At 39.1% G+C, this 24,214-nt stretch overlaps 1 protein-coding gene across 9 annotated transcripts in view; it reads left to right on the forward strand.

Annotated features, from left to right (window-relative positions):
- Positions 1-24,214, forward strand: part of LOC147026423 (diacylglycerol kinase zeta-like) — a 293,140-nt gene that overhangs the window by 47,891 nt on the left and 221,035 nt on the right. For all 9 annotated transcript variants that reach the window (XM_085881839.1, XM_085881846.1, XM_085881840.1 and 6 more), the window contains exons 2-3: positions 960-1,071; positions 6,154-6,249. In XM_085881839.1, the coding sequence (XP_085737965.1) occupies positions 960-1,071; positions 6,154-6,249 (208 nt within the window). The remainder of the gene's footprint in view (positions 1-959; positions 1,072-6,153; positions 6,250-24,214) is intronic.

Raw genomic sequence — 24,214 nt, forward strand, 5'->3', positions numbered from 1 at the left:
TTACAAACCGCAACAAAATGATTCGTAGCCTTATCCGCTGGAGCTATCATGGAGATCCCGAATGTCTTTACGAACACTCAGCTTGTTGAACACTGGTTTAGAGATGTGTGAGGTCTCTTTCGACTCGGGGGCATCTCGGTTTACCCTGTGAACCCATGATGCGAACATTTATTCCTTCATGTTCAGGTTATTTAAATAGTGGGGTTGTATCTGAGTGGAGGTGGTGTGTATCCCAACCCCCTTCTCCCACTCTCTCACCCCCCCCCCCCAAATTCCTCCCCTCACTCTTTCCTTTTCAACTCATCAACCCAACCATCTTCCCCAGTGTGCTATTTCTTATACTTGGTAACATCGTTGGTAACATTGTTTTGCAGCCACATTGGGAAAAAAGACATTATCTGATTAATGCAAAATTTTAAAGATTTGATCGACTCCCCATTCTGAATTTCATTTGATAAAGAGGACGTCGTGAGTCAGGCATCACTGGAGTTGTATCAAAGCAGGACGTCTTGGTACCCAGTCATCCCTGCCAGCAGTTATAAAGTGGAAGTTCTAGTTTTTGATGGAAACTGAAAGTACCTTCACGGCATGGAAAGGCTTAAACATTGCAATCTGCACATCACGTTTGCTCTAAACAAGCTGTGTTTAAAATTATTTGTGTAATTTAGTTGCAGAAAGAGATTGAATGTATTCAAACACCATGAATTGGTCGAGAGTTTCTCATGGCAGTTTTTTAAATTGACTCTTGACAACTTTTCTCGATTCTAGCAAGTCATTTGAATGAGTTTAACTGCTGTTGCCTGCAGAGGTCCAGGTTTCATGTTGTCACAAAGTGAAAATACTTTAGGATGATCCAGAAGGTTTTCTGAGATTATTTTTCAAAGTGAAGCAAATTACATCATAGTTCTATCTCATGCAGTTAATGCAAATCTTCACATTGGATTTGTGATGACCCACAGGAAAGCTGTGTCACGCTCGGGCTTGCAGCACCTTCTTGGCTCGCATACAGACGTGCTGTCAGTTTTGCGAGAAAGCTGTGACAGACCCTTCCACAACACGGTTGACTGGAGCGTAAGTAAATGCAAAAGCTCTTGCTGCAATCCTATATCTGCAGGTGGGTGGCAAGAGAGGCAAAGGATGAAAATAGCCAGCGGCATATTAGTGCCGGCTTGCTTGAACAGCATGGCAACCACTTGATGACACGTTGCCATCTTGCTGTCATGCGGTGACAACTGAGGCGAATGTGCACCGTTGTGATCTTCAATCCTTTGTCAGTACTGAATTTAGAAAAGCATAATTGTTTTTACAAAATCCATTTTAAAATTCGAACAAATATATCTTATAATGGTAAATCATTGCTGGTTTTGTTCACATATTTTCCTCTGCCACCGAAGGAAGAACGGAGGTTGTGTCACCTCTGTCTGCTTGTTTGTTAATTGCCGGAATCCTTCGGATTTCAGCAATTATGTTGGTCGGTTGTGTGCGTCATTCTGTGTGTGTGTCTGTGTGTTTGTGTGTTTGTTTACCCTGTAGCAGCCACACCGTTTCAGCGATCATGACCAAATTGGGTACAAATGTCGGCCATGGTCCAACTTAGACACTTGTCGTTTTTGGTGAATCGAGGTCAAAGGTCAAAGTCAAGGTCACCAAAAAACCGAAATTCCTATTTTCGCAATAACGCCTGCTAAAATGGTCGTATCGACTTAAAACCAAATCCAAAATGTGCATCTTCCAATTCTGCATCCAACCATATGTCTCATTGAGGTGTCACACCAACACCCTTCTTAGCGGTCGGGGGTCGAATGTCAGGGTCAAAAATTTCAAATTGCGATAAAAATGCCATTTCAAGTCTGATTGACTTCCAAGTTATGATCATGACCAAAATAAGTGCTATAACTCATTAAACAGTAGCACTATCGACTTGTAAGAACCAAATTTATTTCCAGGTGTTTGTTTTTTCAGAGATCATGGAGATATGACAAAGTTATTCCGGAAATTCCTTGCTCAATGAGCAATTTCATGTTGGTTTGTTTGTTTGTTTGCTTATCTGTGAGCAGGATATCTCAAAATGTTGTGGATGCATTCAGACGAAATTTGATGGACAGGTTGGATGTATGACGAGGACAAATTGATCCGATTCTGGTGGAGATCCAGATCTGCACCCGAATATGAGAATTTTATTTATTTTTTATTTATAGTGATTCTTAACCATTGAGTGATGGGGACAAAAACGATGTATGGCATGATATTTCAAAACTTGGTGGATGATTTGGGTAGGTGGCAAGAGCAAGCTGATTCGATTTTGGTGTATGACAAGGACAAATGGTCCAGATGCAGGTCCGAAAGTAGATCTAGCCTATCAGTTGGATACAAAATGTGAACTGTTTAGCCTGGTGGAGGTATGTGCTCTACCCAGTGCCATTCTCATTTGATAGACTATTAACCTCAAGTAGAATATCTACAGGTTGTTACACTTTATAGTCTCATGCCCTTTGATGCATGTCTAGTTTTGTCGTGTACAAGGAGAAAGCACACTATAGTACCAATATTTGGACTGTTCAAGAAAGGGGTAAAGGGGGTGACAGGAAATGATTGGCCCATAGATACTAAAACTCCTAAAACTCTGAGAAGAAAATTATTCAAAACCAAAATCTGTGACTGAGGCAGCACTTAGAATGGTTTTGTACTTGTGGATAGTCAGCATGGATTTATGAAAGGTCGATTGTGTCTAACTATCTTGGTGGAGTTTTTGGAGGGGGTAAAAACGAGCTGGGTATATAGTGGTGGTGCAACAGACTTGCTCATCTAGATTTTCAGAAAGCTCTTGACAAGGTTCCACGTAAGTTGTTTTTGGTTGTAGGTATGAGCTATTGGGTGGAAGGTTCGCTGTTTGGATAGATACTTGGCTCAATAACACAGGACATAGTACGTAATGGGTATATGTCAGTGTCGAATTGTGTAAGTAGTAAAAGATTGTGAAGGTCAGTTGTTGGTCGATTGTTGTTTTCAATTTGTTTCATTGATCGAGAACTTAGATGGTGCCATCAGAAGGGAGTTGAGATAAATGGACAGATGAAACAAAACTTTGAGTCAAAGTAAATGGTGAGGGAAAAATGTTTTTGGTTGCAGAACAGTTTGGATGTTTTTAGGGAATGGGCAAACAAATTGAGGATTAAATTGAATATCGTATGTAAAGATGTAAAGTTTTGGGTATTAGGAGGAACATAAGTAACAGAGATGGTTCTTAAAGCAGATTTGTTTTTTGTTTTTTGAGCGAGTGGATCTGGCAAAAGATTTTGGGACAAGAGGAGACCAAACATTGAAACATATAACACAGCACAGTGTCATCCAAAATTGGGGCCAAGTGTTTTTGGATGTGTTATGAGAGGCATTGTGTATGAGTCTGAAGAAGTCATACCAGTAAGTTTGGTAATGCCACATTTGAGTACTATGCTCAGTTTTGGTCACCTTGTTGTAAGAAGGGTAGAGCTGCAGCAGAGAGGTTTCATCATAAATTAACTCGAATGTACACCTGGATATGGGGTTGAGGTTACGAGAGAACATGGAAATTTTTTTAACAGAGACTGTGTGGGGATATCATGGAGTGTTTAAGATATTTAAAGGGACTGGCCGACTTTTAGGATCAGAGAGCATGGCTTTAAGTCAAAGAAAAGGTTGTATCAGAACTGAAGTGTGGAATTTTTAGGTTATCTCTATCATCTCAGTAGCGATGACCTAATAATAACAGTCTCGAAGTCTGTCCGCCCGTCCGTACGTACGTACGTACGTCCGTCCGTCCACAATCAAACCGAGGAGACAAATAACCAATAGTGGAATGGATAGAGGTCGATGAGACGTGCACAACGATATAACTTTCAAGGTCATCCAAGGTAGAGGTCAACGTCACGAGGCTGTCAAAGTTGCGAAAATCGTCGATTTCAAATCGTATCTCCTCCTTCATTTATCAAGAGATCAAATGTTATTCGTGATTCAGATACTACGGACTATTATCGAGAACAACATGAGCCATTTTTTTGAAATTTGCTGTCGTTCTGATTTTAAAGCCCTTCAAACTTCGTTCTGATTCCCCGTATGGGCCGTTCATAAAGTACGTACAAAAAAAAAGTATTAACTTAAGAACCGGAACTCTCCAAGACAAATATTACATTTGAAGCTTTTGTCAGATTTAAATAAAACAATGGAACACAAGTTTATATGCACACTTACTTTCATTTATGACATTAACATTGTCTTGAATGTCAATTTGTACTTTTATTTTCATAATTGACGTGCTGTGATATTAAAAGAAAAAGGTAAATTACACCGCTAGGGACTGCATCGTCATGGCTTAAGGCCCAGTCACAACTTGACGTTTTCGCCAGCTTATGCTGATTTTTGGAAAATTAATCTAAAACGCTAGCACACGTCGAATATGTTATGGGAAAGTTTTGATAACATTGAGAGCACGCTGAAAAACACTGCCTTACGTCGTTGTACACTGGCTTTAAACGTTGTACTTTTCGGTTGTCCTCAAATTTTCCATGCTTGAAATTTTAAGACATGTCACCGTATGACTCACACGTTCCACATAACGCTGGCCATAAGTTGTGGGCACGTTATGAGATCGTTAACACACATCGACACGCGTTACTTGTAAGTTACTTATAAGTCGAAACACCTCGAGGTAATGTTTAGCATACCCGTAACTTATTTCTAACCTATGAGTAACGTGTTTTACTCATGTTACGCGATCGGTGACACACATTACTTGTAAGGTACTCATAAGTCGAAACACATCAAGGTAATGGTTTGCGTCAGTGTTCCAGACTTCCTGGTTTTATTTTATTTTATTTTTTTTTGTCTTCCTTCCTTCGGTATGATGGTGATTTTGACACTTCGATTTCTAGTGCAGTTATAATATCATATAATTAATAGGCTGCCGCTCAACGATTTAAATCATAACCGCACTGTACACTGAACACCGTCATACCGAAAAAAAAACCGAGTTTTTTTTTCATACCGAGAACACCGTCATACCGAGTCTGGAACACTGACGCTAACCATTACCTTGACGTGTTTCGACTTATGAGTACCTTTCAAGTAACGTGTGTCGATGTGTGTCAACGATCGCATATTGTGCGTACAACTTATTCCCATCGCATGCGGAGCGTGTGTCATACGGCAAGTACGTCGTAAAATTTTCAACATGTTTAAAATTACAAGACGTACTCCATTTAATACGACGAATGATAGCGTACTTGAGCGTTCTATTCACGCATACCAAACTTACCCATACCGTATTCGACGTGCGCCAACGTTTTAGACGCATTTTTCAGAGGTCGGCATACGCTGGCAAGATCGCCAAGGTGTGACTGCGATGTTGACACTTCCATTTCTGCAGCGGTTATGATTTGAATCGTTGTGCGGCAGCCTTTTCATAACCTATGCCACGTCATCGTCGGCGATGCGTGCAGCGCGCTATGCCTAAGTTAGACTATCGTTGGGCATAGGTTGTGAAGGCCGACAACAGGTTCAGCATTCGTTGGTATAAGTTATCTATAACACAACGAAACGTTCTGTGCCCGTTACTAATACGTTATGCATAACACCAAGTCGTTATGAATATGTCCGAATCTTAAAAAAAAAAACATCAAAAGTTCAACGAAAGCCAGCGTTTTACATACATTTTAATACGTTGCCATTGCTGGCTAAAACGTCAAGGTGTGACTGGGCCTTTACAAACATCGATTCATAAGGAACTGCTGGCTTTGCAAGCGATTAGCAATGTATGAGGTGGGTGGGTGGGTGGTCACGAGCCTGCATACAGAGGGGGGTGGGTGGGTGGTCACTAGCCTGCATACAGAGGGGGGTGGGTGGTTTTGAAACCCGGAAGTAGAGCGTACGTACTTTATGAACTGCCCCTATTCCAGTCTGGCACAGAGTTACTTTGGACCTCTGGCAGAGATGACCAGCACTCCCTCTCGGGGGTATTTTTGTTGTAGAGATTCGTTCATTAATGAAGTAGTTTGCCAAGATAGTGTGTGTGTGTGTGTGTGTGTGTGTGTGTGTGTGTGTGTGTGTGTGTGTGTGTGTGTGTGTGTGTGTGTGTGTGTGTGTGTGTGTGTGTGTGTGTGTGTGTGTGTGTCCATGCAGGAGAATGCAGTGATCGGCCAACATCTGTGGTTTGACTCAGGAATATCTGGCGAGGGATGTTACTTGGGGGAAGAAAACTGTTTGGTTCGGGCAGTGGTGAGCTTTTTGTACTCTTTGTCGTCTTGTTTTAATACTTCTTCTCTATTCCTAGTGCTTCATTATCATCTTCTTTATATTCTTCTTCTGCATATTCTTTCTCATCGTGGTTAGCAAAAGCATTATATGGTAGCTCTTTCTCTCATTTTGTTTTGAGAAGGAGGTCATCTCCATTTTTTATGGAGGAAGAGCTAATTCTCATCTGGAATAGTAGTCTGTCTATATTTGCCGGTATGAGCCCAAAAGGTCGAAATTTCAGTGTCAAAGATGAATTTTTGCACAGTGACCCAGGACACGTGGTAGATATTCCACAAAAAGTCCCAAAGAATCACATGGGGTTTTTTTTCCAAAATTCAAGATTGCCACCACGCTGCCGCCCATAATTAGTTTAATCATGAAATTTAAAATGTTACTTTTGGTGTCTATTCCCATGTTTTCTGACCCAAGAAATCCAATGAAAGCAAAATTAATTACCTACAGTCATTTTTTATTTGCCTAAATCCAATATGGCATCCCACATTGTAATGTTTCCAACTTCCTGAAATGAAAGTTAAGTAGTATGTCAGTATATTTAACTTTGAAATAATCTTCTAATCTTCATTTCCTAATTCTTTATTAAAGGTGCCATGCCGGGTCCCTGTGCGCTGTGCCCAGAGTTTTATGCTGAATCTACCCCCTGAATTTCCACCCGATGGAGAAACCGTGGAGGTCGTGGCCAAGGCGAGGTCTACAATTGTTGATGCCAGTCACTAGACTGAGGATGGTAGAGACCAGTATCTTAGCACTGCCCAGCCACTCAAAGTTCATGTGTCCTGTAGGAAGGTTTATACTTGAAAGAACAGTATCATTTCCCATACAAAGAAGCTGAGTGCCTATGGAGATAACATTGAAACCCCCTTTCTTTGTTCTATTGAACAGCATTTGAGTAAATTTTACAGAACCAAGGATTGTCTGATTTATGGTGAGGAGGCAAATGAAAACAGAATGAAGAAGGGTACCAACAAAGACATTGATAGAGTGTGCAGATATGAAACGTTGCCATTCATCCAGAAAATCAAAAAGCATGCTGAAAACCAAAATTAAGAAATGGGGAGAAAAGTGCTCTGTCATTTAGCCACAACCATAGATCTTCCCACAGTTGAGGCCAAGTGCCATAATCGCTGTCGTTTCAAGTTCTTTTGACCAAGGAAACCACACTCAGAACACTGAGGACAAGAAGAAAGAATATGACTTCCTTTGTGACTTTCTCAAAGACAACTCGGAGTGCCAGTATTCGATCTGCTAGTTGGAAGAGATAATGAAAGAGAACATGCATGATGAGGCTGAAGTGCAAACTAGAAAGCATTTGGAAAATAAACTGAAAGGGCATTTTGGTGACAGCTTGGTAGTTACAACGTTGTGAAGCAAACCCAACCTACTCACATTTTGCAAAGGTTTTAGTGAAATCATACACCAGCCATGGTACGATGACAGGAATCCTTATACTCAGTTTGAGAAAGAGTTAATGACTCGTAAGTCGATGATAAATGGGGCTTCTGGGACACCCATTCAAATCCATCCATCCATTGGGACCATACATCCAGAGCGTTGGTGCTGCCGAAGCAGTCTCTTTGGCTATTGGACACAATCCTGGACGGGTCGCCACTCCGACACAACGGCCTCAACTGTGGGCAAATACTTTTCATGAACAAAGAAAATGAGCATATACATGCGGTACTCATTTTGTCGACCTCGGAAATATGACAGGCAGAGTCAACCCCACCTGGTATTAATTCTTCCAACGTTGTGATATTTCCATAATCAATATTGTGCTTCATGCACACTTCATCAACCCTATTGATAGGTTTGCTCCACGGTTTAGGATTGTCAACCTCATCTAATCTTTTATTCAAGTTTGTTCCTGGACCACAGAAGGAATACCCTGGTAGATGTAATTCCCCTGGTATTTCAGTTGTGGTAAATTTACTTCCTGAGAAAAACTTTTGTATATCTCCCCCTCATTTGTGTTTGGTGAATTCACTCTTTTTTGAGCCACACACCAAACATGTACCTTTTTGTATAACCCTATTAATTTTACTTTTAACATACGAGATATTTTTACTCTTGGTTTTCTTTTTACATTTGAGACAATAACTCATTTATTTATGTGAAAAATTCCGACAGAGTGCAAAAACCTTTTTTGTTTCCAACATGCACATTTGAATCTTGATTTTTAAAACATAAAGAATCCTTCGAAATGTCTTCACTCTCTCCTCCATTTATTGAAGAAAAAAAAATGTAAAACTTTAATCAAAGTCAATTACACCAACATCATCAATAATATAATCTTTTCCTTCTTTCTCTTCTTTATCTCCACTTTCTCGTTTAAATCTTCTCCCTAAAAATGATGTTAATAGTCTTGACGCATATATTTCAAATAGACTTGCCAATCTTTGTTTTCCTTCTCGGTGCGTTGAGATTTATTTATTTTCTGGAATACCTTTGATCTTTTTATAATCTCACTGGTTTCCATATTTTTTAATTTTTTTATTCTCTCTCTTTCCTCCCTCTCCCTCTCCTCCTTCTCTCTCTTCTCTCTCTTCTCCCTCTCCTTCTCTCTCTCCTCCTTCTCTCTCTTCTCTTACATCTCTCTCTCTTCCCCCTCTCCTTCTCTCTCTCTCCTCCTTCTCTCTCTTCTCTTACATCTCCCTCTCCTCCCCCTCCCTCTCTCTCTGCTCCCTCTCCTCCCTCTCTCTCTTCTCTCTCTTCTCCCTCTCCCCCTTCCCCCTCTTCCCCCTCTCCCCCTCTCTCTTCTCCCTCTCCTTCTCTCTCTCTCTCCTTCTCTCTCTTCTCTTACATCTCTCTTCTCCCTCTCCTCTCTCTCTCTCCTCCTTCTCTCTCTTCTCTTACATCTCCCTCTCCTCCCTCTCCTTCTCTCTCTGCTCCCTCTCCTCCTTCTCTCTCTTCTCTCTCTTCTCCCTCTCCTCCTTCTCTCTCTTCCCCCTCTCCTCCTCTCTCTTCTCAGTTTCTTCAACTCCTTCCTCATCCCTTACTATCCCAGAACCACTTACACCCCATAGAATATCATACATATATTCATCGGGATTTCTTGTTATTCCTGTATCCAAAATATTGTTTTTTTTCAACAGGAAATCAATAAAATTTCTTCTGATTTTTCTAAAAGAGCCTTACGTTTTCTTAACTTAATTTTTTTTCATTATTTAACATTTTAGTTAAATCCAAAGTTGATGGTTTATTAACATCAGTATAAAGCTAATCTTTGATTGAAAATACCTCATTCTTATGTTGTAGAACATATTTATTAAGATATCGAATACCCTTTTCTTGAAGGTATGCTTGGACACAGAAATGATAATTTTCCTGAAGCCTTCTTGCTGTCATTTATGTATCAGAAATATATGACAGAATAATATAATGGCAGAAAATACCTCCCCATCTTCCCATAGTTAAATCAGTTTGTATTCCCTTATTTATTATATATAATCCTGTTCTTTGTGTTTTCATGATATAAACTGGGGCAAAACCATTATTACATTTACCCTTATTAAATTATTTTATTTGTTGTTTACTAATCGTGGCTCCACAAAACTCATTCTCTATACCAAGTGGATAATATTCTTCCTTACGAGACTGATTTAATTGTTCCAGGTCTTCTACGTTAATTTTAAATGACCAATTATACCCTAAGTCATTCATATCATACCCCCATTGTTCTATTCTCATGCAAACGATATGCCCTTCTTTATAAAATTTTATTTTAATTGGAACTGTGAATTCTGTATGACCTGGAGATAAAATCAACACTTCTGTATCTTTGTGGAATACACAGCCGTTTTATTTAAGGATATATATTATGATAAATCACTTAATCTCAACAAGTCAGTCGGGCTTGGATAATTTTTTAATTTATAAGTATTTTTCGTATTAATATTTTTTGTTATACTATATTCCTGTCATTCAGCCTGTGCCTTTGTGTAATAATTTGACAAATCAATATCCAGTTCTTGGGATACACCAAAGATAGAACCATCTTTTCCAACTTGTCATTTATATTAGATTAAAAACAGTCATTAAAAATTAATTTTTCTTGAGTTGAAATAACACATATAGACATAATTGACCACAACACTTGGAATTTAATTATTGGACTTGAAATGTTTGATAAACACCATTCTGGAAGAATTTTATTACTTCAACAGGTGGTGGAAGACCAAAACTATCAAAATAATATTTGTCTTGACTATTAAAAATACAAACCCATTGAGAACCGTTCCCATTATTAACTTCTAAGTTCATAATAATATTCTTTGCATGTTTCGACACGTTTGTTAATTCATGTCTCATTCAAATAATCACATTATGAATTTCTTACAATATTTGATAAGTTCTAAATTTGATGTTGTATTCTTTGCAAATTCTTTAAACCACTCATCAATGCTCATTTATTTATTAGAAAGATATAATCCATTACCTGTTTTAGTTAATTTTACACCTGCTTGTGTGATAGAAGAAAGCATATCTCCAACTAACAATCTCGCTTTATCAGGCAGACTTTCAAGTTTTTCAGCAAAATCTACAATTACACCACTTCCACTCATTTGTTTCTCCAACTCTTTGTTATGTCTTTCCAATTATTTTTGAGCCTGTAGTTGAGCCTTCCTTTCGTTGGAAGCTTCCACCGCTGCTGAAATACCACCCATCAATGCTCCAGCCGCACTTAAACCGGCGAATAAAGGAATTAGAAATGGGAGAAATTATTCACTCGTCTCTCTTATTGAATATTTCTTCAACATTGATTTTGACATTTTAATTTTAAGTGAGCCAGTATCACTCAAGATTTTCACCTGTTCTCTTGTGAGCAAAACATCAATTCTTGCTGCTCCTTTTCTCTGAATTGTATTAACGTTAATCATACAAGGCTTTTTATTTTGAATACAAGATGATAGTTTATGAAGATTGATTTGATTAACATATACCCCAGTTGGCACTTTACTACTCATTTATTTATCAAAAAAAATTATGTGAGACTAATCATAACACCATTATCTGTATTAATCTGTAATTCTGTTTCTTCGAAAAGCAAACAATATGTATCAACTTCTTCACTCACTTCTCTTACAATGTATAGGGAAGTATCCACTTGATTAGACCTTGTAGTTTCCTTTTGAGCACTCGGGTCAATCGCATAGATTGTATGCAAACTTTTGAATGCTGTCATATCCAAAATGGGTTCTTTATATCCATTGCTTTCACACACCTTTTGGTAAGATTTGTATGCTTCAGCATAATCATTTTTTCCCCAATTAATTTTCAACCTATCTCGTGGATAAAATGTTCCATCTGGAGAAACGCGAAGTTGTTTCACCTTTGCATTTTCACTCAATGCATTATTCTTGTCAGTAGCAGTATCACCATCTGGTTAAAAAAAAATGAGCCACAGATATTGTGGCTTTCCTTCCAGAACACCTAAATTCCACGTGTAAGTGGTTTGGTTCAGTTTAATGTGTTGGCATCTTCTTTTAAGATATGATACATTGAGTGGTTTCTTTGAGTTAAGTCTTCAATTCAACATCGCTTCTGTTTTAAGATGAGGAGTATATTCACTTATATACCGACTAATTTCATCAATTAGAAATTTATTCTGATCAGCAAAAGCATTAGCCACACCAAAAAGCAATCTATTTTCATTATCATTCCTTTGCAGTTGAAATCTAATTTTAAGACCATACAGAACTTTATCATGATCACAAAATCCAAATATACCTAAAAGAGGACCTGCCACAGTAAAACAATTACTGTTTTTGTATCATAATTATAGGCCTACATTCCTTTCCTTTGACTAGATCCAGGGTCTGTGTTTGTTCCCGTTGCCATATCAGGAATAAAACCTTCGACAGCTCCCTTTCCCATTCTTTCACTAAATTAATATAGTGTAAATTTCATCATTTCAGATGTAGCTGAGACATAATCAACCGCTTCAACTTCTTGTGTTCCAATGTACAAACGAACACGATCAAACATTTTCCAGAAGAAATCATTAACGAGTGTAGCGTTTGTGTTATTCGCAGCCTTAGTGAATGTAAATTTACACAACAAGAAACTTTTGGCTAGATTCAAATAAGTTTGTTGATTATTTATTTCAAAACTTTTTGTTCCATTTGCATTCCAGTCTGTTCCAGTTATTGTATTTACCTTGAAGTAGTCTTATTTTTTAGTAAAGTTTGAGATGACAATGGTATCATCCAAATCATAGATACTATCAATTGCTTCCATACTTGTATTTATTTCAGAAAAAAGATGTTCAAACTTTTGAAACCTTGACCCAAGTATCTATATATTAATACTGAAGGACCAATTTTGTGCTCCTCCTCGTGGTCGCGTCACGTTTTTCTCGGTACTGTGACCTGGACTGAAAGAAACTTCGTACGTGTAAGAGTGCATCGCACATAGTGGCAATAGTCAACCTTCAACTCTGAAGCAGAATAAACACTTCTCGTTGAGACGGGGGTGAGGAGTGAAGAGGCGGGGGCGGGGGGTTGAAGAGACTGGGGCAGGGAGTGAAGAGGCGGGGGGCAAGGTTAGCAAAATTTTGGGCGGGGGTAAGCAAATTGAAAGTGGGAGACGGAGGGAAATGGGGTGGGGGATGAGTGGGCGGGGGATGGGGGGAATTTGGCAGGGTTGAGTGTGAGGGGGTGGACAGGGGGTGGGGGCCCGGTGGCAAGTGGGGCGGGGAATCAAGAGACGGGGAGGGGGCGGGGACTGAAGAGGCATGGCGGGGCCGAGGTAATTCAATATTTTGGTGGGGGTAAGCAAATTGAAGGCGTGGGGAGGGGGGTGAGAGGCGGACGGGGGGAATGGGGCAGGTGCGGGGGATGAGGAGGCGGGGGCAATCACGCCCTGTCCAGTCCATGTCCCTCGAGTGTGGGTGACCTGGTGAGGGTGGTTGAATGAACGGAATCCGTCTGTGACGGGGTTTCGGCTAATTTGAATTATTTTCTGTCGTTCTTGGGGAGACAACCGAGTTTTGCCTTTCCTAATTTCCTTTATTGCTTGCAATTTATGAGATTCCTTTTGGGCATCTTTTATACTCTTGAGAGAACCCGCTACATTTCCCACAGCAGAAGCAGTTGAACCAATTATGTCTTTATGTTTAAGATTAGTTGAACCTATACCCATTGGCGTATCAATTATCCCATCTCCTTTTTTTCTTAATTGATGTCCTACACCCATTTGTCTCGAAGGTTTACTGTATCCTCCACCAAGATACATTCCTTCACCCTTGTAGTATGGGGAAAGGAACATCCCATCCCCTGTAATTATTTTATATTTTCCCAACTCATGTTTCCTCACAATAACCATCGTATTTATTTTTTGGAAAACTTCACGTAGGTGAATTCTGATGGATATAATTTCTCCATTAATAGAAATCATGCGATTATCTTGTATGGTTATCGTAAAATTTACTCTGTATATGGTTTTTCCTGACACAGGAAGATAAACCAGATTTTTGGGTTCCATATTGAATTTATAACCAATTGGGATTGAGTATGCAATGAATGAAAATATTGTATTTGTTCTTATTCCATTATTATAAGCACCATCAATGAAATCACAGTGAATTAATACCAAATTTATGCCTGAGGATATTTGAATGACATTATCACTGTAAAATGTCCCATTAGTTTCAATCTTTTTTGAGGAGAAACCCAACAACTTTCTAAATGAATTATTATCAATTGTGAAATCAACCTTGTCGTTATTTTTAAGTTTGATCGTTGATTTTGAAGTATGTTTTTGAATATCTATAACAATATTTTTTGATTCATCACCCTGTTCTTTCATCAGGCAACCAATTTCGGAAGATATTTGAGAAATCTCATGTGCTCCTGGTGAAACTGTTATTGTTTTGTATCTACTTCCCGGATTATAACTAAACTTTTCATTTTTCTCTGTGATATTAAACAAGGTGTTATATGTTTCCATGGACAATAAAGACGCCTCATATTCTTTTGTTGCGTCAAGTTGTCGTGGGTATGGGAATGAAGATGTGTGGTCGCTTGTTGTGAAATTAAACCTAAAGATGTGCTGCTCATCTTATTTACTATGGGATAAAATTTATTTGTATTTACATTTATTAATTATTTTCATGTTCATCAACTGGTCGAAAATGGCTGATGCTTCATTAAAACAATTGTTATTTCCAGCCTTCTTACTACCTAACAGCAATAACAGTCTATTAACTAATTCTGATGGGTCATTTGGAAGAAAACTAACACCTGAACCAAGCCAACTTAAAGCCTGAATAAAGAGTTTTTCGTCGTCATTCTTCCTACTTTTGCCAGATAGACTAACCCTGTGTTTAAGAGAGTCCAGCAGATAAATAAATACTGTATCATCCTTATTTTTCATATCCAATGGTTTATCAAAATACTTTGATTCATCCCTCACAGTTGAACCTTGTTTTCCATCTTTTGTGAGAAGAAACATTAATCTCGGAGTTAGTTTAACAGGGGGTTGAGCAGAACTCAAGAACCTTAATTCATCATTAAATATCAATCCCTTTTCTTGAACAAGATGAAATATTGCTGGTTGTTCTGTTGGAATGAGTCCTGCTTTGGTTGTTGAATCTGCTGAATATTCATTGTTTTGAAGAGCCTTCACAATATAATCAGGGGGTTGATTAATCTCTTCCAGTTGTTGAAATAATCCATCATCATATTCGAATTCTCCTCTATGCTCTAATTCTTCCTCCGTCATTTGACTGAAATCTTTCAACATTTGAAGTTTCTTCGGAGTATGCTCTATTGTGGGAATTGTGGAAGTATCGATAATTTTTTCTTGGGAAGTTTTTAATAGTGGTTAAAATAATTTCTCTTGTTTTCTTTCAAATGCTTCACCCGTGAGTTTCTGTCTGCATTTCTTATTTATGTCTTCCTGATGTTTTAAAACTTTTGAAACCAACTCTTGATGCTCCTTAAATCTTCTTGCTCTTTCTTTCGCATCCATTTATTCATTGGAAAATATCATTCACTGAATTATAAAGGTCAACAGGGAAATTTTCCTTTTCTTCATCATTAAAGTAGTTGTATTCAAATAAATCCTTTTCTTGAAATATTTCATCAAATTCTTTATTAACATTAATACGAGTTGTAATTTCTTCTTCACTAGTACTTGCATCTCTGCTTTTCATACGTTTGCGTTGAGTTTCTTCATCAACATCAAAACCGAATGATAAAATCTTAACTCCATTACCACTCAGATGTTTAATAATTTGTCTCATTCCTTCTGGATTAGTTTCGAATATCCCAAGACCACCAGATTTTAGTTTCTTGAACTCACTCTTACAATGTGAATATTTTGTTGTACCAGGAGAAACCTCCTCAAAAATTTGACCTTCATTCCTCAATCGCATGTTCCTGCACTGAAATATAATAATAATCTTCACCTTCTACTTCTCCAGGTCTTATTGCTCGAGTTGTTGATACAATACGAACTCCAGGGTGCTTTTTAACCAAATTTACAATATTCTCATTTGTACTATTCAAGAACCTTGATTTATGAAAGTTTTTTTCCAGAAGCAGATTTACCCACAAGATTTATAAAAATAGTTGTCATTTATATATGTAATTATTTATAAAATAAAAAATATGTTTTTATATCTCATCTTGTTTCACAACAATATATTTATATTTTTCAGTCGTGTACTTCATATAATCCCCAAATTCCTTTTTACTACATAATGTATAACAATTGTCTTTCCAAAAATTGTTTACATCTATTGAATTTAACTTGAATAAAATAAAAGTATGAGCATGGTTTCTTATTGAGCCACGAGGCAGTTGAAAGTATGATTGACCGTTTTTTTTTTTTACAGCCATTTTTCCCTGCTGTGCAGGGGTTAGGCTTTTTCTTGAGGCAATGTTTTATGGCCGGATGCCCTTCCTGACGCCAACCCTGGTCGCCTCTTATGACACACAGGGATATGGTACATCTATTCTAACCGAGGCATACACCGGGACCAGTACACTGGTACTCATTTCGCCGACCTCAGATGGATGACAGGCTGAGTCAACCCCCTGGTGTTAATTCAGCAGCCAACGGGGCTTGAACTCAGGACCCTGGGATCCCAAGCCGCCACTCTAACCACTAAGCCAACACCAGGCTTAGTTGAAAGTATGATTGACAAAGATAAATACAATTACAAGAAGAAAGTCTCCCTCTTGTGTAGTAGCTATCCAATTCTGTTTGGTTTCTCTCTTTAACACAATCAAAGATAACGAGGTTCTTTTTTGATTTATCCAAATCTTTGGGAGAAGGTATATCATCCATATTATCACTGAGAATACAAGTTATCGGCTTTGCTTTCTTTTTATATCTCTGTGTATCACAAAATAGTTGTATTTTTTCTTCAATGTTGCAATCATTTCGTTTGTTTTGAAGTTTAAATAAACTGATTATATCTTCTTTTTGAAGACCAGCATTGAAACCTTGTGAGAGTATTTGATACTCAGGTTGAAAACTCAACTTTGTGAAAATTATTAAATTATCATGATCTAAAAAGTTGGGAGTAAGGAGCATCTTTAAAAGTAAGCAGATTTTTCCACATCCGCTTGAACCAACTATGAGACATCTTCATGAATTTGGAAGATTTTTCTGGTTGTTAAATTTTATCTTATTTTTTTTTTTTTTTTTTTTTGTATACCTTGGTCGAGGCTCGTATGAGAGCTAACACACAACTCACAGCAAGGAGGCATGAGACAAGAGGGGCGGGAGTGGAAGGGACAAAACATTGGGGAACAGACACAGGTGAACTGTGGAAGGGGGAGGGATGGGGATGGGACGGGGAACATGGCGAGGGGAAGATGGACATTAAAGAGACTTTCAGGAAGGAAAGCAGGAGAATTGAAGGAAGTGGGCTTGGGTGGATTATCGGGGGTAGAAAAGATCGAGGATTTGGATGGGGGAAGATAAGAGGTGGTGGTGAACAGCTGTTTTGAAAGCCTGGAGGGAAGAATGGGAAAGAATAGAGTGAGGAAGTTTATTCCAAAGGCGAGAAAAAAGAGGAATGAAAGAGTGAAGATGAGCAGTGATTCGTGATTTTGGTAGTTTTACCAGAAGGGGGTTGTTGGCGGACCTTGAGCGCCCTGTGGAAATGTGGTTGGGACAAATCACAGAGAGGGCAGGGGGGGCAAGGCTGGAGAGGAGTCGGTAGAAGACAGAAAGACCACCGACCAACCTGCGGTGATTGAGTGAGAGGCCCAAAGACTCAGCTTCATTGCGGGAGATGCCAATGATCTTAAAAGCCCTGGTTTCGACAGCGTGAAGTCGAGAAAGGTGGGAGGCAGGAGCACCAGCCCAGAGGGGAGAGCAGTACTCCATCAGGCTACGGACAAAAGCTTTGTAAGTGGTCAGGAGCTCAAGAGGGCCGAGGAAGGACTTTGCACGACGGAGGATTCCCAGTCGGCGACTGGCTTTTGAGGCAAGGTTGGAAATGTGACTTTCCCAGGAAAGGTCATGGCAGATAGTGAGACCCAGAAGCTTGAAAGAAAAGACTTCTTCCAGAGGATTGTTGAGAAAGTGGATGGGGGGTTTTCTAAACGGTCCTTTCGAAGAGACATAGTGAGAGTGTGAGATTTGTCTGGATTGAAAGACATGTTCCACGTGTTGGACCAGTTTGTGATTTTATCCAGATCTGCAGTGAGCGAAGAAGCTGCTGCTTGCCGGTCTGAGGGATGACAGATGGTACGGCAGAGGGTGGAGTCATCGGCAAAGAGAAATAGAGGATTTTCCAGAGAGTCCGAGAGATCATTGATGAAAACCAGAGAAAAGAACAGGGCCCAGAACGCTACCTTGAGGAACTCCAGCCTGCACAGGAAGAGGGGATGAAAGAACTCCATTTAGGGCCACACGTTGACTGCGACAGGAGAGGAAGTCTGCGAGCCATGAGTGGAGATGGCCTTGAATACCATGGGAAGAGAGTTTGGTGAGTAGGGCAGGGTGCCAGACTGTGTCAAAAGCACGTGATATGTCCAGGGATACGGCTCGGATTTCCTGTCTGGCATTGAGGACCTCCATCCATTGATGGGAGAGCAGTAGCAGCATATCTAGGGTAGAGTGACCTGGTCTGAAACCAAATTGATGATTGGAAATCAAGCCATTGGAGAAGAGGAAGGATTTCATGTCTGGGCGATGATGGATTCCATAACCTTGCTGATGATTGGGAGAAGGCTGATTGGTCTATAGTTACAGGGATCTGTTTTTGCACCTTTTTATGCAGGGCAGTGATGTTAGCAGATTTCCAAGCAGATGGCAGATGACCTTGGGAAAATGAGAGGGTGAATAGAACAGAGAGAGGGTGAGCAATAGCAGAAGAGCAGGCTTTGAGGACACGTGGGCTGATGCCGTCTGGACCGGTTGCAGAATCTGACTCGAGGTTTGAAAGCAAGCTCTCCACCTTGTCAGGAGAAAAGGATACAGAGTCCAGGGACAGTTGGGTGCGACTGGGTAAAGTGGGTAGAGATAGTGATGGGTTTGGGACACAAGATTTAGCTGCAAACACCGAGTTTAGACATTCAGCTTTATCACGTGTGGAATCAGCAGTGCGGCCATTTGAGGTAAGGGAGGGGATGGAGGGGGAACATACACCAGAAACAGATTTGATTAAACGCCACCAGGATTTTGAGGAGGGAGAGAGGTTTGAGAGTTCAGACTTGAGATGAGAAAGATGTTGTTTTCTGGCTCTCCTGAGGGTAGCTACACACTTGTTCCGAGCTTTGTGGAAAGAACTGAGATTGCCCTCAGTTGGGTTTGCTTTCCATGAGGCGAAGGCTCAAATCATTATTTTCCCAAATGGGTAAAAAATCATTCATTTATTTATTTGGAAAACAGGTTATTTAATTTTTTATTGGCTTTTTTGGAAACTATGTTTTATCCGATGTTCAGGTTTAATTTCAAGATAATCCATTATTTTATTTATACAATATCTTTTGTTGATATGTCCCTGAAAATGACAATCGTTAATAATATAAATCATGAATCCACGAAACATGGTCGTCATTTGTTCAGTCTCTTCTCTTGAAAAAAAAGGTGCATCATCACCCTCATACTTTGCATTAATTTCTCGAATCAATCTTGTAAAGTACTTCATTTTTGGTGTAAATCTCAAAGAATTATATTCCTTTTTAGGTCATCTCTACAGAGATGACCTAATAAAGCTGGACCAAATGTCCGTCCGTACGTCGGTCCGTCAACATTTTTTCTTTCCGATCTTGATGAAACTTAGTATGTGGGTAGAGGTCGATGAGTGTTGCACAACGATATAACTTTTGTCCGGATTCAAGGTCAAGGTCACGAGGTCACGTTAGTTATAAAAATCGCCATTTTCAAAACCTATCTAGTCTGCCATTCTACAAGATATTCGGCAACTGTTTATTGATTATGATAGTAAAAAATATTATCTTGTATCTAACTGGACAGATTTTTGAATTTCCGTCCCGTTTGATCGCCGCGTAACCTGGAAGATGGTCAAAAACACCTCCCGGTACAAAGAAAACTTTTTATTTCCGATCTTGATGAAATTTGGTATGTGGGTAGAGGTCGATGAGTGATACCCAATGACATGTTTTTTCCCAGATTCGAGGTCAAGGTCACGAGGTCACGAAAGTTGTGAAAGTCACCATTTTCAAAACCTATCTCGTCTGTCATTTTAGGAGATATCTGGCAACAGTTCATCGATTATGATAATAAAAAACATTATAGAGATGACCATCACCCCCACATGGGGGTAATTTTTATATTTTTTATTAACATTAATTAGAAGATAATCACAGAACATACATTGTTTATCGGCTTTTGACTCTGTTTAATCCCCGTCTTTCACACGCAGGACAATTCTCAAAATTGTGGAGAATCAGGAAATTCAAGAGGCTCAGAATCTAGAAAACTATTCATATTTATAGAGTAAAACTTGACTTCAAATAAAATTCATGTTCGGTATCATCTTCGGTACTTTCATTTGTGCTTTCACAATCATCTATAAAACTACTTTCATAACTATCGTTTGAGCACAAACTCTCGGTATCATAACTGTCTTCTGTTCCAACAGAGATCCTATCATCACTCTCATAATCTTCAAAATCTTCAGTTGAATAATGACTCGTATTTAATTCGTAGAAAAAAAATATTACCATCTACATCTATATACTTTTTTTTTCATTAACAGATTCAACCACTACATTTTTTACATGAAAGGTAATATTAAAATGGTCCTTATAGTCCATGGGCCAAGGCCCTATTTTTCATGAATTGGTATCGGATTAGTGGCAATTGTTTATGATGTTTTTCAGATGTGTATATATCTCAGGCATCATTTAAGCCTGGGTAGCCCTCGTAATATGGTAGCTTAGCAGTAGTTACCCTTGATTTTCTGTTTTTAATCAGGAAAATTTAGGAAAATTGAATTTCAGCTTCAGGACATGCAAAATATTTATAAAAATGATCAAATATATTTTTATTTTGTTACAGGTAATTGGTTGGTATGATGTAAATACAAAGATTGTCAATGATGTGGGTATATGTTGAGAAATAAATTATATTATGAGAATTTAAGTCCCTAATATTCTTCAATATGGAATTCTGTGGCTGACACTTTATTCTATATGTCAAAGACTATTGTATTTAAGAGAATGCTTTATATGCCCAAAACATCCCCAATCACTGCCAATAACTGGATAAGTATTATTTACCTAAAAAGTATGTGTGAATTTTGAAAATTTAACATTCAGTTACCTCTACCCCCATATTTGAAAAAGAACACATTTTTATATTTGTTACTACTGATGAATGCATATCATTAAATACCTTGGTAGGATATATTTATATCACATTTACATTTATCTACTAGTCATTAGGGAACATAAATGCATGATTTCTTTGCTTTGCTTTGCTTTTGTGGTGATGGATATGGCCATACGCTACTTTGTTTCAGGTGTACCAGACAGGGCCCAACAGCGATGTCCACTGACCATCCTGCCAAGCGACCTCGAGTTGACCATGAGGATTGTGTTTGTATAGTGCACAGTCCTAATGAAGACATTACAGCACCTCTCGTTCAACTGAAGGATAATGACTCCTGGCAAACATTACTGCGGGCTGCAAAGATACGAAATCATCAGCCCCTTCTGGATATTGCTAAACAATTGAATGGAAATGAACTTCCACAATTAACATACCATGCAAAATGCCGAAAACTCTTTACAATGAAGAAACAGTTGGAGGCTATACAGCGTAAGGAATCACCCATTGAGAAGCTCCATGAAATTGCAACTGTTAGACGATCTATTAGAGAACAACCCAGTACTTCCAGGGTATATGAACAGAAGTGTATCCTGTGTCAGAAACAGAGCAAGTATATATCTGGGTCCAAGGCCCGTGAAGTCTTGCAGAAGTGCGTAACTACTGGAGCAGATGCCAAACTTCGTGAAGTTGCTGTTAGTAAATTAGATGACAGAGTAGTTGCCTTACTTAGTAGAGAAGCAGTAGCTGCAGAGGCTCATTTTCACAGGTCATGTTACAGAGCATATACCAAAGAAGATTATGTGAAAAAAATGTTCATCTACTGACAGTCCAGCTGAAAATGAATAATGTAAAATTGAGGACAAAGCCTTCCAGTATGTATGTCATTTTATCCGATGCAATTTATTTGTGAACCCCCGTGTTATAATGTTTAATGATCTCCGGACCATGCTACTGGACCACATGAAAGAGTTGGGTTGTACACAGGTTTCAGATTCAACTAGGAAGAACCTACGCCGCAAGTTAGAAGAAGAATTTCAGGATTCTGTGAACATTATTAGTGATGAGAAAGGTCGGCTTGTAATTTATCCAGATAGTATCTCTCAAGATAAATTAGTTCTTGACATTCTGAATTTACAGCAAGAACTAAGCATCCTGAAGTCAAATGAATCTGACAATAGGACAATATTGACAAAAGCAGCATTGATACTTCGTGCTGATATTTTGGCCCATAATCATACAGAACTATGTCCCCCACAGCTTGATGAATTGAACAATGCAGATGCATTCTTGTCTACATCTGTAATTCATTTTTATCGCACAGTAATAGCAGGAACATGTGGCGATGAAAACCTAACAGTTTCAGCGAACAGGCAAATCAAGTCCTTTAGGCAAGACCTCATTCATGCTGTAACTAGGGGAAAGAGACATCCACCCAAGCATATTTTGCTACCACTGGTTGTGAAATCATTAACGGGGAATGTAGAACTTGTAAACATTCTGAATAGATTTGGCCATTGTGTATCGTATTCAGTGACTGAGGAAATTGAGACTGCCCTTTGCATTCAGAAATTACAGTCAACTTCTGAACAGGGAATTGCAATACCTTCAAAAATTCATCCAAATGTATTCACTACCCTGGCATGGGACAATATTGATCGTATAGAGGAAACACTGAGTGGGGGAGGAACCTCTCATCGTGTAAATGGGATAGCTGTTCAGCACAAATTCATTGGGCCACAACTTCCACAGCAGAGAACCAGTGTGAAGAAAACCACAAAACGTTCAATTGATATCATACCAGAACCCTTGCCATGTTACAATTCTGGAAACAGACTCGGTCCTCCAGTAACAGTAGTTGTAGATCTGTGTACATCACATGCAAGTGAAGATGCCAAGAAGAAAAATCGGCTATGGGCAGTGTCCAGGAAAGAACAACAAAGTGTACCTAGCTGGACCGGTTTTAACATAGTAAATCGTAACAGTGTTGAGGTATCGTCTGATGAAGTTGGATATCTGCCAACTATAAATGCGCCAGCCACTTCCATGTCCACAGTGTATGTGGTTCTCAATCAATCAAACAATATAATGAAAGCATTACAGCTCGCATACATAGTATGCGTGTTTGATCAGGCACTTTATGCAAAGGCTGTGGAAATCACGTGGAAACATTCAGAGATGTTCAAGAATGTAGTACTACGTATGGGGGACTTTCATACAGTCTACAATTTCATGGCTATGATTGGAAAGCGTTTCCAAGATGCTGGACTGAAGGATCTTGCTGTGGAGTCTGGTGTCATACCTGAGGGTGCAGCTCTTGCAGTCATGACGGCCGTCTTTATAACCGTGCTGTACGATTCCACAAGCTTGTATATGAGTCTCTCCTTCAGCTTGCATGGAAAACATTTCCCATTTGGCTCCAAGAACATCACCCTGGTAAATGTAATCTAATACATGATGCTCTGGAATTCATGGATTCTCAATATGAAAACCTGACTGAGACATCAATCACATCAATCATTGAGAATGTTAGCTGGTGTGAGATCCTGTACCTGTTTGAGTTGTTTCTTGGACAGCTAAGGGATGGGATTAATGGCAAACTTGCATAATTTTGGATGAGTTACATAGACATGGTTGACATTATGCTGGGGTTGATCAGGGCAGCTCATGAAGGTGATTGGGCCTTGCATCTGCAATCAGTACGTGCAATGTTCCCCTGGATATTTGCGTATGATAAGCTGAATTATGGTCGCTATTTGCCATACTACTATGCAGCTATGACAAGACTGGAGGATTCACATCCTGGAATATCACAGGAGTTTCAACAGGGAAACTTTTCTGTTCAACTTGGTTCCAACAACCCATATGGTAAAATTCCTGTGGACCAGGCCATTGAGGAAACAGTAAATCGTGATACCCAAATAGCAGTAGGAACCAAAGGATTCAGCCTCAAACCAGCAGCAATCACCAAGTATTATCTTTCAGCTGAGTTTAGAAGCACTGCACTGCGACAGGTACGGGATATGGTTCAACATCATGACTCAAAGTGTATTCATGTTGACCTCCAGCCGACAAGAATTCGGAAGGACAACCATGATGTTGCAGCAATCATAGACACCTTAGAGAATGGGTTGGTAAATCCAATAAATGGTGATGCTGTTGATATAATTTG

Source organism: Eptatretus burgeri, chromosome 5, assembly GCF_056783735.1.
Source record: "Eptatretus burgeri isolate ZD-2024b chromosome 5, Ebu_testis_v1, whole genome shotgun sequence".
Classification (NCBI taxonomy): domain Eukaryota; kingdom Metazoa; phylum Chordata; class Myxini; order Myxiniformes; family Myxinidae; genus Eptatretus; species Eptatretus burgeri.